Source organism: Mustela nigripes, chromosome 1 (assembly GCF_022355385.1).
Source record: "Mustela nigripes isolate SB6536 chromosome 1, MUSNIG.SB6536, whole genome shotgun sequence".
NCBI lineage: Eukaryota > Metazoa > Chordata > Mammalia > Carnivora > Mustelidae > Mustela > Mustela nigripes.
This window is the reverse complement of record NC_081557.1, coordinates 2307731-2323478: the sequence shown is the minus strand read 5'-3', so window position 1 is coordinate 2323478 and position 15748 is coordinate 2307731. Positions and strand designations below refer to the sequence as shown.

General features: G+C 61.5%; 1 protein-coding gene across 2 annotated transcripts in view; it reads left to right on the top strand.

Moving 5' to 3' along the window:
- The first annotated feature begins 492 nt into the window (after positions 1 to 492).
- OSBPL5 (oxysterol binding protein like 5) overlaps positions 493 to 15748 on the top strand; it is a 72218-nt gene continuing 56962 nt past the window's right edge. Inside the window, exon 1 of one of the 2 annotated variants that reach the window (XM_059398935.1) lies at positions 493 to 512. In XM_059398935.1, coding sequence (XP_059254918.1) covers positions 498 to 512 — 15 coding nt within the window. In that variant the 5' untranslated portion in view covers positions 493 to 497. The remainder of the gene's footprint in view (positions 513 to 15748) is intronic. The other variant, XM_059398949.1, reaches the window with a different exon arrangement.

Below are 15748 nucleotides of genomic sequence, written 5' to 3'. Positions count from 1 at the left end.
GTCAGGGCTGCCGGGGGCTGTTAGGTAACACCCCGGCGTGTCCCTTGTGCACCTCAGAAGGACGCAGCCAGGGCTGGAAGCAGATCTGCCGGGCGCCCAGGAGGCGGCTTCAGCAGCTGGTCCCGCTGGCGGCGGGGGCTGCGGGCTCCGGGGAGCACACACAGGCCAGCTCCAGCGCTGCTCTCCTGAACACCCCCCCCAACCCCCGCACCCCCGGGAGTGCAGGTCCCCTGCCATAACCCCCTGACCCTGCCCCGCCACCAGCCACTGGCCGCCAGCCACACACCCTGCTGCACAGTCCTGGACACGTCTGCCTGGCCACCAGGCCCACGCTCAGGAGCTGCAGGGCTCCCCTCAAGAAGAGCCCCAGCCAGGGGCACCGGGGTCCGCGGCACTGGCTCGCGCCTTCTGCAGGCTGGCAGAGCCCGGGCGGCAGGCGGTGGAGCTGAGGACACTCGGGAGAATCAGCCCGGAGCGGGGAACGAGCGGGCGCCCACATGCCTTGCTGCACGGTGAGTGCCGCCCAGGGAGGGGGCTCCCGGGGCCTCGGGGAAGGGGCTCACGGCCCGCAGGCGGGGGCGGGGTGGGGTGTGCTGGTGGGCGCCGTGGATGCCAGGCTTGGGGATCCGGAGCCGCGTGGGGAGGGGGCCGGGGAGCGGCAGGTGGCGGGAGCGCCCGGTGTTCTGCAGACTTCTTCCAAGTTCCGGTGGGCGCTGGCAGGAACTCGGGCCGCGGCCCCCAGCAGCGCGCAGCCCGGCGGGGACCTGGGGGCGGAGCCGGGTGGGCAGCCGGACGCGGCCAGGCGGTGCTGCATTGCGCCCACAGCCCGGCGCTCGCCGGGGCCAGCGCCACCTCCAGGGCGACCGGCCTGGCCCACCCCCTCTTCCCGGGTGAGGGAGCCTGGCGGGATGGGAGCTTGGCGACCTGTAAGCAGCCACGCGCCCCCTTCGGGGTCACTTGTGCACCGCGCTCTCGCCTTCTCCGTGCCGGCAACGTTCCACGTTTTTGGCTCTCAACAGATTCTTTTTTAAAAACCCAGACTTGAAAAGGGTGTTGGGCAGAGCGGAGGCCGAGGCAGAGGACGGGGCGCTCCTCTGGACCTGGGAGACAGCGCGGGGTCTGCAGGCTCAGCCTCCCCGGCCCCCCGCCCAAGGGGGGGCACTGAGCTGGGCTCACACACACCCCGCCCTGGAGGAAGCCCGGCCTTGGGCCTGAGATCCTCGGGGCAGTGGCCCCTCAAACTGAAGTCCAGGGTGCCCCCTGGCATCATGGGGGGACAGTGTCACTGGAGGCTCCTCTGTGGGGCAGTTGTGGGTCACATTCAGGTGCTCAGAAGGACCAGTGCAAGCCCAGCTCCCTCCGGGCTCCGTCTTCACGGGAGCCCCTGTGGGAGCCCCTCACTTACCCAGATGGCTGCGCTGGCTGCATAGCCGGGCTCCTGCTGGCCCGCTGCCCGGAATGTCGCCCGAGGTGGCCTCCGCCGCATCTCTCCTCCTGTGTTGATGCAATGAGGCACGGCTGCAGCCCCGGGGCTTGGGGTTGCAGAACCCGGAGAGGAAAGCACAGTAGCACCCACCGGGGCAGGAGTGGCCCGCTCAGGACCCTCAGGGAGAGGCGTGGGGCTGGAGCTCTGGTTATCGGGTGACGCCTAGTCAGACGGGGCTGGGATGGCCCTGAGCCCTGCGGGGCCTGGGCCCCAGTCCGGCTTCTTCCCTCCGCCTTGCTCTCCCGGTCTGTGAAATGGGAACCGTGGTATTAATCACTGGGCCCGCTTGGCCATCTTTGGGAGAATTGAATGAGCCCCTGTGGGGGATGGGAATTGTGGGGGGAGGGTCTGGCCCTTCCCGACTTGATGCTTCGTGTGTGCGGGCTGTTGTCACCGGGTGTTTAACGAAACAATCATTAGCTTTGATGTGTGTCATGTACTCGTCTTTGCGGGAAAACAGATTTATGTCTCGGGCAGTTATGGGGCAAGACGGGCTTACAGGGGAGACGCAGCGCCCCCAGGCCAGCCCCTGTGCTCCATGAAATGCCCCCGAATGCAAGGGTACACAGAAGGCTCTGCAGGTGCCCCGTGTCCCTCCGGGCTCTGTCCACAGCGCAGCTGACCCCATAGCCACGCTCTGCAGCCGCCAGCCTGGGTCTGAGCCTCCCACCCCAGCAAGTAAGATCCCTCCACCACCGCGGCCGACAGGGGAGCCCCCAGACTCTCCCGGCCTCCACAGCAAGGGGCTGTCAGGTCCTCTCAGCATCCCCGTGTCCTGATGGAGCCCCAGGCTGGGCAGTCTTCAGTCACCCTCCCAGGAGGCGCTGTGTGCGGGTCCGAGGGCTGGAACATACCTGCGGGTCCGAGGGCCGGACCCCGCCTGCAGCCCCTCAGGGGACGCGGCTCCCAGTTCCTCGACATTCCCACTGCCTGTGGCTGGCTCCTGGCCCTGGCCGCCCGCTGCAGGAGGGGAGGAGAAGAAGGCTAAGTAGCAGCCTCTCACACCCAAGCTCTGCCCCGCGGCGGGGAAGGAGGGCGGCCCAGGACGCGGCGCTGGGCACACAGCCTGGCTGAGGCAGAGGCTGCAGGCGCCGGGGCCGGGCCCCTCCCCAGATGCTGGCCTCTCCCTGCCTCTTCTCTGCGGAGTCCTGTGGTGATGGGCAGGTTGGGGGGCTGGGAGCTGGCCGGAGCCAGAGAAGGAGGTGAGGGTACTCGATAGTTTGGGGGTGCTGTTGGGCCGGTGTGAGCGATGAGAGGGGGCTAGACAGCCCCAGGCTAAGCCTCCTGGCTGGTCTCCTGCCTCCGTTCCCAGGGAGCCCCCCTGGACCTCCGGGGCCCACGCAGTCTCTGCTGCCCAGACCTCCCACCATACCCTCGCTGCCCGGCCTCCCCACTGCCCCTGGGGGGTGGGGCACTCTGGCAGGGCTGCCTCCTCCTGTCCTCTCTCCGCCGCGTGAGGTTGGGGCAGGCAAGGACACCCAGACCCTGCCAGCCCGAGGAGCCCACTCTCTGTCCAGCACCAGGGCAACGCGGGATGCGTCCTGGGGACCTTCTGGGCCTTGATTTCCAGCCGGCGAATTTCACATTTCAGCTGGCTGAGTCAGAGGCAGTGTCTTCCGGATGGTCCGGAAGATGGTCCTCTGCCGGCCCATCCGTCCCGGTCACACACGCGCCCGTCTGCCAGACCCCTGCCCTCCTCGGAGCCCTGGGTCCCCGGCTCTTCCTGTCCCATCCCTCGGGCTATCCTGGCTTCTTCCCCAGTTCCCTCTGAGCTCTGAGGACCAGCTCAGCAGGAGGGTGGCTCACAGGCAGGGACAGGAGCCCCCCCATCTCACAACAGAACCACCGAGAGACCGGCCCTTTCCCTCAGTGGGGCCCTGCCGGCCATGGACAGCGAGGGCGCACGCCAGATCCCACCGGCGACCCACAGCCCTTCCCTCACCGGCCGCTCCTCTGTCTGTCTGGCCATGGGTGTTGTCACCAGCAGACACTTCACGGGCCCTGTTTCCGTGTGTCACCCTTTAGGGCCAGGAGGTGCAGGGAAGAGCTCCAGGGAGGCCCCCAGACGAAAGATTTGGAGGAAGTGGGCAACAGAGCGGTGGGGTGTGTGCGGGCCCGCAGGGGGCAGGGCGCCGTCCCCCCGGCCCCTCCTTCAGTCCCCACCACCACCCGTGAGTAAGGGCCCCATGGCCCCATTTTACAGCTGGGGAACCTGAGGCATGAGCCGGTCATACCAGTTAGCTGCTCTTCTGTGACAAACCACCCTACACTTAGCCCCTTAAAATGAGCCCCAGCTACCACCTCCTGTGAGCTGACAGTCTCAGCTGGCCCGCTGGGTCCCGCGCTCAGGGGCTCACAGACAGAAGTCAGGGCCCGGCCGGTGGCGCTGCTTCTGCAGGCTGGGGGCCATTCTGTTCCCGCGCTCATCCAGGCGTGTGGTCGGCCAGAGTCAACTCCTTGCCGCTGTAGGACCCAATCCCGTCTCCCTGCTCCTGCCCGCGGGGCCCCCCGAGGTCCCCTGCCACCGAGCCCCTCCATCTGGGAGCCAGCCACAGACGGCTTCTCACACTCGGGGCCCCGCTCCTCTGTCTCTGACCCCCGCCCCAGCCAGAAGGCCATCCTGAGGGTCCCCCGGGCACCCCACGGCAACCCAGCAGGGACCTCCACGAATCAGCGAAGAGCGAGGCTGCGAGTCATGTGACTCTCCTTCTCGCGTGTTCCTCCACCCGGGGCGGGGTCCCGGGCCTCCTGACTCTGCCAGACCAGAGGTTCACCACTTTCAAGTCACGCAGCTTGTCCTGTGGCCACCAACCCAGGAGGCGGGGTTCCAGGGAACCTGCCCACCAGGGAGGGAGTGCTGAGCCCAGGCGCCAGGAGGCACATGCGTGTGGGAGCTGCGGGGGCCGAGTCAGAGCATGAGCATGGCCTGGAGGGCCGAGGAGGCGGCCAGCTGTGTGGGCAGCAAACACCCTGACCGCAGAAGGGGGACAGGAGGGCCTTTGGGCTCAACGCCTCCCTCCAGACCCAGCACATGGCTGTCCAGATGGGGACTGGCCAAAGACCCTGGGAGGTGCCGGGCAGAACCAGGGAGGGAAGAGACCCCTGCTTCCTAGACCCAGTCCACAGTGGTTTGTGTGAGGGCAGGCCTTCGAGAAGAGGCCCGGCTGCCCCTGCTGCCGAGGAACTCTGGGGGCAAGGCTGCTGGGAGAGATAGCCAGGGGATACGCCCTTGGGTGAACTGCTGTCCTTCCATTCACCTGTTTCTCGTCTGTCTGTCCCAGTGGTCGCCCCCCGGGAGGTGGGACCTCTTGTCTTTGCTCCCCGCAGGGCTCACAAGGTGCACACAGCACAGGGTCAAGGGCGGCCTGGTACTGACACTGGACTCCCCAGCTTCGAGGCCACCACCTGCCGGCCCTCCTGCCGAGCAGACCAGGCTCCCAGGACCTCCTCCGAAGAGAGGCAGGCCGGCAGATGGGGTCGGGCCCACGCAGGCCAGCCTCATCCTGGGCCTGAGCTCCGACAGCCCCTGTGCCCTGGGACAGCGCAGGCCACAGCCACAGGGCTCGCAGCCTCCTGCTGGAGGCCGGGGCTTGGGGGGAGGCATCGCTGCCCGGACCCCCGCAGCCTGCTGTAGCCATAAGCCTCCAGCAGGCGTCCTCATCCCGTGTGTGAAGGAGAAGGCAGGTCGCGCAGGCCTCCTGGCACAGATGGGTTTTGTCAGCTGCCTTAAGTCACAGCCTTAAATTACAGCTCGCTCCCCCAGCCGGCAAAACTGGCTCCTCCCTCTCTCCTTGAGCAGGCTCTCACTCATTTCCCTCTGCCCTGCGGGGGTTCTCTGCAACTTCGAGAGGGGCAGGGGCGTGAGACCCGCGGGTGGACGGGGGCAGCGATTGCTACGGCCGGGGTGTCAGCAAAGGAGGGCTTCCCAGGTGCCAGGCCCGGGCTCAGGGCTTCCTGCAAATGCTGCCGCTGAGCACCCATAGGACCACCTTGGCGCCCCACCCCCTCCCCGGGCCCCAGGGGCCGTGGACCATTTGAGGGGGTCTGGAGAACAGCATGGACACCACCCCGGCTGGAGGGGCTCACGGTCAAGCAGGACAATCAACAACGTCGGAGAGCTGGACCGGTGGGGAGTGGGCAGGGGGCAAACAGGTGTGAGCAGGGGCCAGGGGCTCAGGAAGCTACCAGAAGGCTCCCCGGAGGAGGTGAGGAGGACCGGGCGGGATCCCTGAGCTGGCGAGCCCCCACCCAGCCCTCTCCTCTCCTCCGCCCCAGAGTCTTCTCCTTTCTCCAAGACAGGGAGGGGCCACGTTCAGTTCGGCCAGTCGCAGGCCACGTGATCAAAGCCTGGCATCAGTGCCCTTCCGACACCTGCCTGTCACCCATCACCTACTCACGAGCCCAGCCGAGACCCTTGCCAGAGCCCGGGACGCCCCCCCGGCACCGGCGTCTAGTCCCTTCCAGACCTGGGAGCCGCAAGTCCGCCGTCTGGCGCCCGCATGTGCCCTGGCTTCTGGGGTCGCAGGCCAAGTCCGCCGCTCCTTGGCCGGGGCATCCCCGGACGCTGCCTCGGGCAGGTGAGCAGAGCCAGCAGCCGGGCGCCCGCCAGGCCCCTCGCCCGCCGCAGCCCCACGCGCCCGCAGGGAGACTTCCCGCGGCTTGCGGCCCGGCCCGGTGAGCAGTCGCTGCGCGGCCGGTCAGCGCGCGGGTACAGATGCCCAGTGGCCCCGCCGGTGGCCTCCCGCAGGTGTGGAGGCTCGACTCCGCCTCCCCGCGGGCCCCGGAGCAACTTCCCTTCTGCCCAGCAGAGGGCGCTGTGGGGTCAGGGTTCGGCCAGCGGGTCCGGGAGCCGCCGCGCCGGGGAAGCGGTGGGCGGGGCCCGGCGGGGGCCGGGCAGGTGGGCGGGGCTGGGGTCGGGGGAGCCCCCGCAGGGCGGGGCTGGAGCCGGAGGCTGCGGGACCAGGAGGGGCTCCGAGCCCGCGGCCGATGGCCGGGTGAGGACCGCTGGGCCGGCCCTGGGCCCTTGGCAACACGGCTCCTCACCCCTGCTGACCCCTGGGACGCACGGAGCCTTAATGGAGCGCCTACTGCATGCCAGGCACAGAGCCCGGGCTCGGGAGCATTCTCTAAGCCCTGCGAGAAGCCTGGCCGGCCGAGGGGGCGGGAAAACCTCCCTTCTCCGGGAGCGGGGGCTGGAGTGACGTCTGGGATCCGACGTCCGCACACCTTTCTCAGCCCCTACAGCTCTTCTGCTTCTCCTGCGCCGCCGCCTTCCCCGGAGGTGATGACGGCTTTGCCTCCCAGGGACAAGACGGCTTCTCAGTGGCAGACGCCAGAGGAGCCGGGGCAGTCCCTCGCGCTTAGTGTGACCCGGCAGGAAGCAGGAGGGGCTGTTAGGACCGGCAGCGGAGCACTGGGCTTCGGGGGAGCTCCCTGTGTCGGGGGTGCACCTCGCAGGGGAGCCCCAGAAGGCAGCAGAGGCCCAGCCGGCCCTTCAGAAAGAGGAGTGTCTACCCTCAACACTGCCCACCCTGGGTCCAGGGTCTGCCTGGCAGGGGCCACCTGCAGAGATGAGCCCCTGGTTCTCCCTGGACCAAAGGGTTGGGGAGGTGAGGAGGCGCCGCAGAGAAATCAGGGCCCCCCAGGCATGTGCAGCCCACGGGGCGGGCAAGAAGCCCGTCTCCGTCCCTAGAGGCCCTGTACCCAAGATGGGGGGCGGAGGCGCCCTGGCGGAGGGTCCCCTTTCTGCCATTCCTCTCTCTAACCAGGAAAGGGGTAGCCTAACCTGGGTGGGGAGGACACGGCTAACAGTTCTGAGACCTGCCACCCCCCCCCTCTTCCCTCAGCCTCCAGTTTGTCAGGAAGGACCTGACCCAGGGTCCCTAAAGACCTACCCTGGCCAGGAGGCCAGAAAATGCCAGAAAGATCACGTGGGCTGGTGGGAAAGAATACGGCTGTCTGCAGGCCTGGGGCGCTTCCTGGCCAGTTGTCCGGTCCAAGCCCAGCCACACCCCTCGTCTGGGAGACGTGGGGCTCCGTGCCAGCTGCACCCAGAGTGTGTGTCCCTGCGGCGGGGCGGGGGGGGGGGGGGGGGCCCGGGGGGGGGGCCGGGGGGGGGGGCCCCCGGGGGGGGGGGGGGGGGGGGGGGGGGCTGCTCATGGCAGGGCCGATGGCAGACGCCACCATCTTCCCCAAAGGCCGGCTCTCAGACACACCAGCCTCCGCCCACCCTGGGTGCTGAGGCAGCCCCGTGACTTCCGGGGCAACAGCCCTGGCGGGTCCTCTCTTCTCCTCCCCTGCACCCCCGCAGCCCAAGCCCAGCGCTGAAATCCCAGCGGCCCGCAGGGGTGGAGGGAGACTACCACTCACAGTGCTTTGCTCCAAGTGACCTATTTCTAAAATAGAGAGGCGTTTGTGCGTGCGTGGGGGGCGGGGGTCATGTACCCGCACCCACCCGACCTCCCGCTTCCGTAGAAGGACGGCAGCCAAGTCCAGCCAGGCTGTCTCTCCCTCCCCGTTCCCTTCCATTCTGTGATCCTCCGGAGGTGGGGGACTCCTTCCAGCCCCAGAACCTGGGGGTCTGGCGTTCAGTGCCCTGGGCCCTGGGTCAGCAAATGAGCCAATGGGAGCTGTGCTTTTTGCGGCGCACCTGCTGTGTCTGAGGTCGGGGACTGCCCTGAGGACACAATTCATCTGCCTCACTCACTGTGCGTCCATGAACTGGGGCGCTTGCAAAACTCCCGAGGCCTGGACCCACCGCACCCCGCCCCCAGTTGCCAGGACCAAAGGAGAGTACCACAGCCCGGGAGGAAGGGCCTGGGAATCCCGTCTGACTCGCCCCTGGACCTCGAGCCCTGCTGAGTCCCTGTCTGCTCCGGAGCCTCACCGGTGCAGGGCCGCCCCTGGGGCTCACGGGGACTTGCGGGGGTGGGGGGGTGTTTGGGAGGGCTTCCAGGAGGAAGCGAGGCCAGAGCTCAGAGCGGAAGCGGAAGTGGTAGAGGCTGGGAGGAGGGAGGGTGCCAGGTGCGTGCCAGGCTGAAGCACCTTTCCGTCCAGTTATGTTTCCCCTTTCGTGTTCTTGGCCCACGTGCGGTCAGGTCCTGGCATCAGCTCCCGCATTCACGCCCCCTGGCTTCATTGAGACGCTGCGGGTTCCCAAACAGCTCAGCTCCTCAGGCCCACACCCTTCCTCGCTGGGAGCCAACCGCTTCCCGCATAGCCATTCTCTGGGGCCCCTGTTCTTGGAATGCCAACGCCAGAAGTGCCAATGTCCTGACCCCTCCAGGAATTAGTGGGTCTCGCCCAGGACCCTGGACTCTGCATTCAGTGCTCTAAGCTGATGAGCCCCCACGTCCTGGTAGCAGAGGCCGCCTCTCTGCACCCACCGTGCCCAGCCCCCAGCAGCCCTTCCAATGAAGCCAGGCCGGTGAGTGGACACCCCTCGGCACCACCAGCCATCTGCCCACGGGCGGGTGCTTGCGGAGGCTCTGCCTCTACGCGGTGTGCACAAACACCCCCCCCACGCCACCCCCATGCTGAGTGCGGACACAGTGGGCCCCGGGGCTTCCTCGGGCTCCTCCGGGGACAGATGATCGCCTGCCAGTGAACGCTCGTGACAGCAACGACGCAGCGGATAAAACGGTGACACTCTGGTTGCAACAAGTACGGACCCCAAACCTGCCCCATCCTTCCCCTCCTGCGGCCGGCGTTTTGACCACGAATGCAGCAGGAGAGCTAATCCTCCGGGACTGGCCTGCACGCTCGGGAAATCACATTCTACTGCGCCTTTTTTAGACCTGACGCCCTGTTTATGTTGACATCAACTGCACCACGTAAATCCCTAAATCTGAACACTTTGAAATTCATGGTTCCATTTTAAGCCAAGTTTATTTTCATTAACAAAAATCTTCAGAAAAAGGTCTCCAGGGAAGAAGCTCCCCCTTGCGCACACTGTCATCGTAGATTGCCGGAGCTCGAAGGATGCGCGGTGCCGGCCGGTCTTCCCGCCCCCGACGGCGACGTCACCTGTGCAGGAGGATCGCCCACACGGACTCAGGAGTCAGCAGTGGAATGCTTTCCCACCGAGCCGGCTGCAGCCTCTGAATCCCCAAGAGAAAGCACTGGGCCTGATTCTGCCCCTGGGGCCACTCACAACAGGCAGCACTTTCAAGCATCCCACTTCCCCCACACATACCCCACTGCCAGGACCCGACCACGTGACCCCTCAGCGGTCAGTCTGCTCTCTCGGTCCACTCCTATTTGTCTGTGTCTGTCTTTGTGCCCACTCCTGGTCTCAAGAGCCCAGGGTAAGCAGGTTATGATACATTGGACCATCATACATTGTACCTCTGTGAATGTGACCTGTGTGTGTGCGTAGCGTCTGTATCACATGGCCCAGTAACACATTAATGAGGATCTCCTTGAGACAATGTTTGGCTTTATTGAGGGCCCTGGGTAAGAGAATCACTGACCCACTGGCCCTATGAGAAACAGATCACACTACGAAATAGCAAAGCCAGCCCACATGCGTGGGGCCTACGTGGCAGCCCCTTGTCTCCATCAGACTCAGCTGCAAGGCGGCCCTCAGTGGGGCCAGCCAGGCTCGGGGTCTCCTCCACAGTGCCCTCAAAGGACCTTGCCAAGGACGACACCCCTGCTGGACGCCCCCGCCCAGGCCTGAGACATGAGCGTGGAGACACATTGCTCTGGGTGGCCACCCCACTTCCCAGGGACACCCCGCTGGCTCCCCTCCAGGTTCCCCCCACATGGGGTGTTACACGCGTACTCGCCAGGGGTCTCCAGAGAAGCAGAACCAGTGGGGTGTAAAGAGGTGTCCACAAGAGGAGGCTTGTCATAGGAATAGGCTCGCACACTTGTGGCCAAGAAGTCCCCTGATCTGCTGTCCACAGGCTGGAGACCCAGGGAAGCCAAGGTGCGATGTGTCTGAGTCTAATGGCCTGAGCACCAGGGGCCGCAGGTGTAAATCCAGAGTCCGGAAGCCCAAGACCCAGGAGATGGAACCACGGAGGCCAAGGGAAGACGGATGTCTCAGCTCCAGAAGAACGAGCGAATCCTCACTTCCTGAACCCCTTTGTCCCGTTCGGGCTCTGGCTGGACTGGACGATCCCCAACCCACTGGAGGGGGCGGGCTCTTTACTCGGTCCACTGGATCCAGTGCCAGCCTCCCAGACACACCCAGAATAGAGCTGCGCCACCTGCCTGTCCCAGCCTAAGAATGAAGGCATGGGGAACGGAGACGCGCACGGCGCTCAGCGAGGGCGCCTCTCCTCGGACAGTTGCCCCCGTCCTGCTGGGTGTGAGGTGGTCTCTCCTTACGGCCCTGATTTGCATGTCTCCGAGGATCGGTGACGTCCAGCATCTTTCCGTGTGCTCATTGGCCATTCATGTCTTCTTTGGGGAAGTGTCTCCAAGTCCTTCGCCATTTTTGAATCGGGTTTGTTGTTGTTGAGTTCCAGGAAATCTCTATATATGGTAGATACCAACCCCTTATCAAGTATGTGGTTTGCAGATGCTTGTTCCTTCCTTGGGTCGCCTTCTGTCTCCTGGTGGGGCGGTCTGTGAGGCACAAAAGTTTTTTATCTTAATCAAGCCGCACTTTAGCTATTTTGTTCTTTTGTTGCCTGTATCTTTGGCATCACATCCAAGAAACCACTGCCCAGCTCAATGTCACGAAGCTTTTCCTCTGTGCTTTCCTCGAGAGGTTCCATGGTTCCGGCTCTTACCTTGAGGGCTTTGCTCCATCCTGAGTTCATCTCTGTAGACGGTGTGAGGTTGGGTCCAATTCCATTCTCTTGCACGTGCGTGTCTGGTTCTCCCAACACCATTGCCCAAAAACCCCCCATTGAGTGGTCTCTGCAGTCTTGTTGCAGAGCATTTAACCTCATGTGTGAGGCTTTATCTCGGGCTCTCTCTCCCGCTGGTCTGTCCGTCTGTCTTTATGCCAGGACCACGCTGTTTTGATCATGTAGTAAGTTTTGAAATCAGGAAGGACGAATCCTCCAGCTTTGTTCTTCTTTTTCAATGTCGTTTGGGTGTTCAGGGGCCCTTGTGATTTTATATGAATTTTTGGATGGATTTTTCCATTTCTGCAAAGGAATCACTGGGATGTTGCTAGAGATTGCATTGAATCTGTAGATGACTTCGAGTCGTATTGACGTCTTAACAGGCAGTTCCTTTTTGCCCTCGACCCTTCCCACCTGCTAACCAGCTTACAGTCCAGAGGGAGAGAGGCCCCTGCAGAAAAGGAGAGAAACTACTTTTCAGAGTCTTGACCTGCACGGTCCGTTACAGCCGCCGCCAGTCGCACTGGCCCAAACAGACTCAAACAGATGCCAGATTCATTAAAACTCAGCTCCCCAGTCACAAGAGCCATACTCTGAGTGCTCAGCAACTGCATGTGGCTGGTGGCCACCAAATAGGGCCATGTGGCTTACCAGACGTTTCCATCACTTCAGAAAGTTGTGTTGAATGGTGCCATCCTCAACTTTTTTTTTTTTTTAAGTTTCCTTTTTTTTATTCCAGCAAATGGACAATAAAAAATATATATACTCACAGGCACCTGGGTGGCTCCGTGGGTTAAAGCCTCTGCCTTTGGCTCAGGCCATGATCTCAGGGTCATGGGACTGAGCCCCACATCAGACTCCCTGCTCAATGGGAAGCCTGCTTCCCCGCCTCTCTCTCTGCCTGCCTCTCTGCCTCCTTGTGATCTCTGTCTGTCAAATAAATAAATAAAATCTTTTAAAAAAAAAGAAAGACTAAGACTTCAAACATGACCCACATATTTCATTTTCCAGCATAACTGGTGCACAGTATCATCTTGGTTTCGGGAGTTCATCATTGTGATGTGGGATTTTAATCCAGTAGGATGTGATTCCCCCCAGTGAGTCCACCGTCCATCACCCTACAAAGCTGTTACACTGTGCCCTGTGCTCCCCAGGCCGTGCGCTCCCTCCTGTGATTTATTTATCCTGCAGCCAAAAGTGTCTTCTTCTCAGCCCACTCCTCCTCACCCACGCCCCCGCGCTCTGGCAAAAACACCAGTTATTTCTGTGGTCTGTTTCTGTTTCCGGTTTTGTTTTTGTTTTGTTGAGAGTCTACATAGAAGTGAGACCTTCCAGTGCTTGTCTAGCTCTGTCTGACCTATTTCACTTGTCATAATATCCTCTGGGTCTGTCCATGTCGTGGAAGATGGCAGGATTCCATTCTTTGTTATGACTGAGTGATAGGCCATCTCGTGTGTGTGTGTGTGCACGCGCGCGCCATGTCTTTATCCATTCATCTGTCAGTGGACAATTAGTTTGTTTCCATATCTTGCCTGTTGTAAATAATGTTGCAATAAACAGGGCTGCAGATATCTTTGCAAATTCGTGGGTTTGTTGGTGTTGTTGTTTTTTTTTTAAGATGAACACCCAGTAGTTTGATTACTGGTTCATAAGGTAGCTCTATTTTGAACTTTTTGAGGAACCTCCACAGTGTTTTCCAAAGTGGCTGCACCAGCTTGCATTCCCACCGGCCATGAGAGATGGTCCAGTTTCTCTGCATTCTTGCCAGCACTTCTTGTGTCTTGTGTCCGATTTTAGCTATTCTGACTGGTGTGGGGTGGGATCTTATTGTGGCATCGATTTGCATGCCCCTGGTGATGAGGGATGTTGAACGTCTTTACCTGTGCCTGATGGCTCTCTGTGTGTCTTTGGAGAGATGTCTGTTCATGTCTTTTGCCCATTTTTAAGTCAGGTTGCTTTTTTTTTTCTTACTATTAAGCTGCAGGGAGTTCTTTATATAGTTTGGCGACTAACCCCCATCAGATGTATAATTTGCGAAGATCTTCTTTTATGCACTAGGTGGGCTTCTCGTCTTGGTGGCTCTTTGCCGGTCAGAAGCTTTGGTTTGCTGTAGTCCTGCTTGTTAATTTTAGCTCTTCTTGCCCCTGCCTGAGGAGACCTGCCTAAAAACACACCACCAAGACTGATGTCAGAGCTACTGCTGCCTGTGTTCTCTTGGAGGAGTTTTCAGGCTCCTGATCTCACGTTTGGGTCTGTCACCCACTTGGACCTGATTGGTACGTGCTGTGAGGCAGGGGTCCTGCTACATTCCCTGCACATGGTGGTCCAGCCCAGACTTGGCTCAGCTACAGGAGGCCCAAAGTGGAAATATAAAAATCCCCATGCTGAACAGGCTGATTCTTTCCACAAAGTAGGGCCTCCAAAGTAGGACCTCCCTGAAGATCAAGGCAAATGCAGTCAGCTATTGGAAGGCAACATTGCAATCCTGATGGAGGACTTGGATGTGGAAGAGCTGATTCTCATTACAAATCAGGGAGGAGGGAGGGGAGGGGTGGACACTGGTGGTGCACACAGGAGGGCTTATCTGGAGGCCACCTCTCACACCAAGGAGATGCAGGAGCTGCAGGCAGCCTGGTCTCGCGTGCATCTGGGGACAGGAGACCCAGGCCCCGTTCTCTTCTTATAAAGATCATACTGGACAGACTCACCTCTGTGTCCTCCCCCTGCAGTAAATGGATGAGGCTCCCTCTTTCCTCCTGTGATTGGCACCCGGTAGCTCCACCCACTGCCCCTGCCCCCTCCAAAGCTGGGCCTCCTGCAGCAGCCTCCGCCCCCCAGGCCCACCACGTGCCCCTTCCTCTTCAGCCAGCAATAGGAGGTATGAGCCGCAGAGCTGTGGGCGAGGGCCTGATTGCGCACACACCCGCGTCTGCGAACAGTGCCAGGCCCCCCAGCAGCAGCTGTGTCTGGGAGGACTGCCCCACACTCGTGGCCAGACTCCTCGGGAGAGGACCAGATGGAGGACCCGTCAGGCCCCCATGACAGGCGCCACTCCTCTTCCAGCCCAGACAAGGCTGTGGTCCTTTCCTGGCCCGGTGCGCTCCAGGTTCTAGGTATGTTTTCAGAGACTTTGAAGGCACTGGCATTCTGGCTTGCCCAGCTCCTGCCCTGCTCTCTGTGGTCCCAGGAGCGGCCCTCTACAGCCTGGCCATCAGCAGCTCCCTTGTCTTGAGTGGGCCCCATGGGGCTGTCACATTAGCCTCTGCGGATGGCCTATGTCCAGAGGCACCCCTGTCTCCTGGGATCCATGCTTTTGAGGGGCCCTTGCAATAAGACTCCAGGGAACCGGAACTGGAAGCATCTCTGGAGCAGACTAGAGCTGACCCTGCACAGGCTGGGTCCTCTCCAGAGCGCTTATGAGCCCTGGCGCGTGTCTCTGTGCTGACCGAGCTGGTCTGGTCCCCACTGACTTCTTCCTGATGCACGACCATACTGACTTACTTTCAAATTGTCACTTACCAATTACATATACACACTTTTTCATTGTTCCACTGACTTGCTTTTTGAAGTGTAATTTATATTCTGTAGAATCCATCCTTTTCAGGGTATAACTGTAAGAGTTCAGACGAATGTATAGAATTGTGTCATCACCACCACAACCGAGGTGAAGACCTGTGGCAGCAACCCACCCGGATCTCCTGGTGTCTCCCCGTGTGGCTAGTACAGCCAGCCCCCAGCCCTAGGCAAAGCCAACGTGATTCCTGTCCCCACACTTTGCCTTTTCCAGAACATCACGTGAACCACACCATATGTCAGTGCTCACGTCTGGTTTCACTCACTTGGAGGGCATGTGGGGTTGGGCTGTGTTGATCTGTGTTGTCAAGGGAGTCTACGGTTTGCTTCTTTGATGGCTGGCCAGTTTCCCACTGAAGGGATGCACCGCATTTTCTTGACTCCCTCATGTTGAAGGACATTCGGTAGTTTCAGTCTAGGATGATTATGAGTATGGAAATGTAAATGTTTTCATGCAGGCTTTGCGTGGGTGTGAGTTTCCAATGCCCTGGGGTCAATACCCCACAGTGGAGTGGGCGGGTCTCGTGGTCAGTGCAGATTTTCCTGCACGGGGAACCACCAAACGGTCATCCAAGCTGGCGGCACCACTTTGCTCTGCCCCCCATCCCTGCAACATGGGAGGGCTCTGTCGCTGCCCACCCCGGCCAGCCCTGGGTATGTATCAGCTGCCGGGACGGCTGCTCCAGCCAATCTAGCGGGGGTGCGGTGCTGTCTTTGTGGTTTTTTTTTAAGATTTTATTTATTTATTTGTCAGAGAGAGAGCGAGCGAGAGCGAGCACAGGCAGACAGAGTGGAAGGCAGAGTCAGAGGGAGAAGCAGGCTCCCTGCGGAGCAAGGATCCCGATGCGGGACTCTATCCCAGGACGCTGGGATCATGACCTGAGCC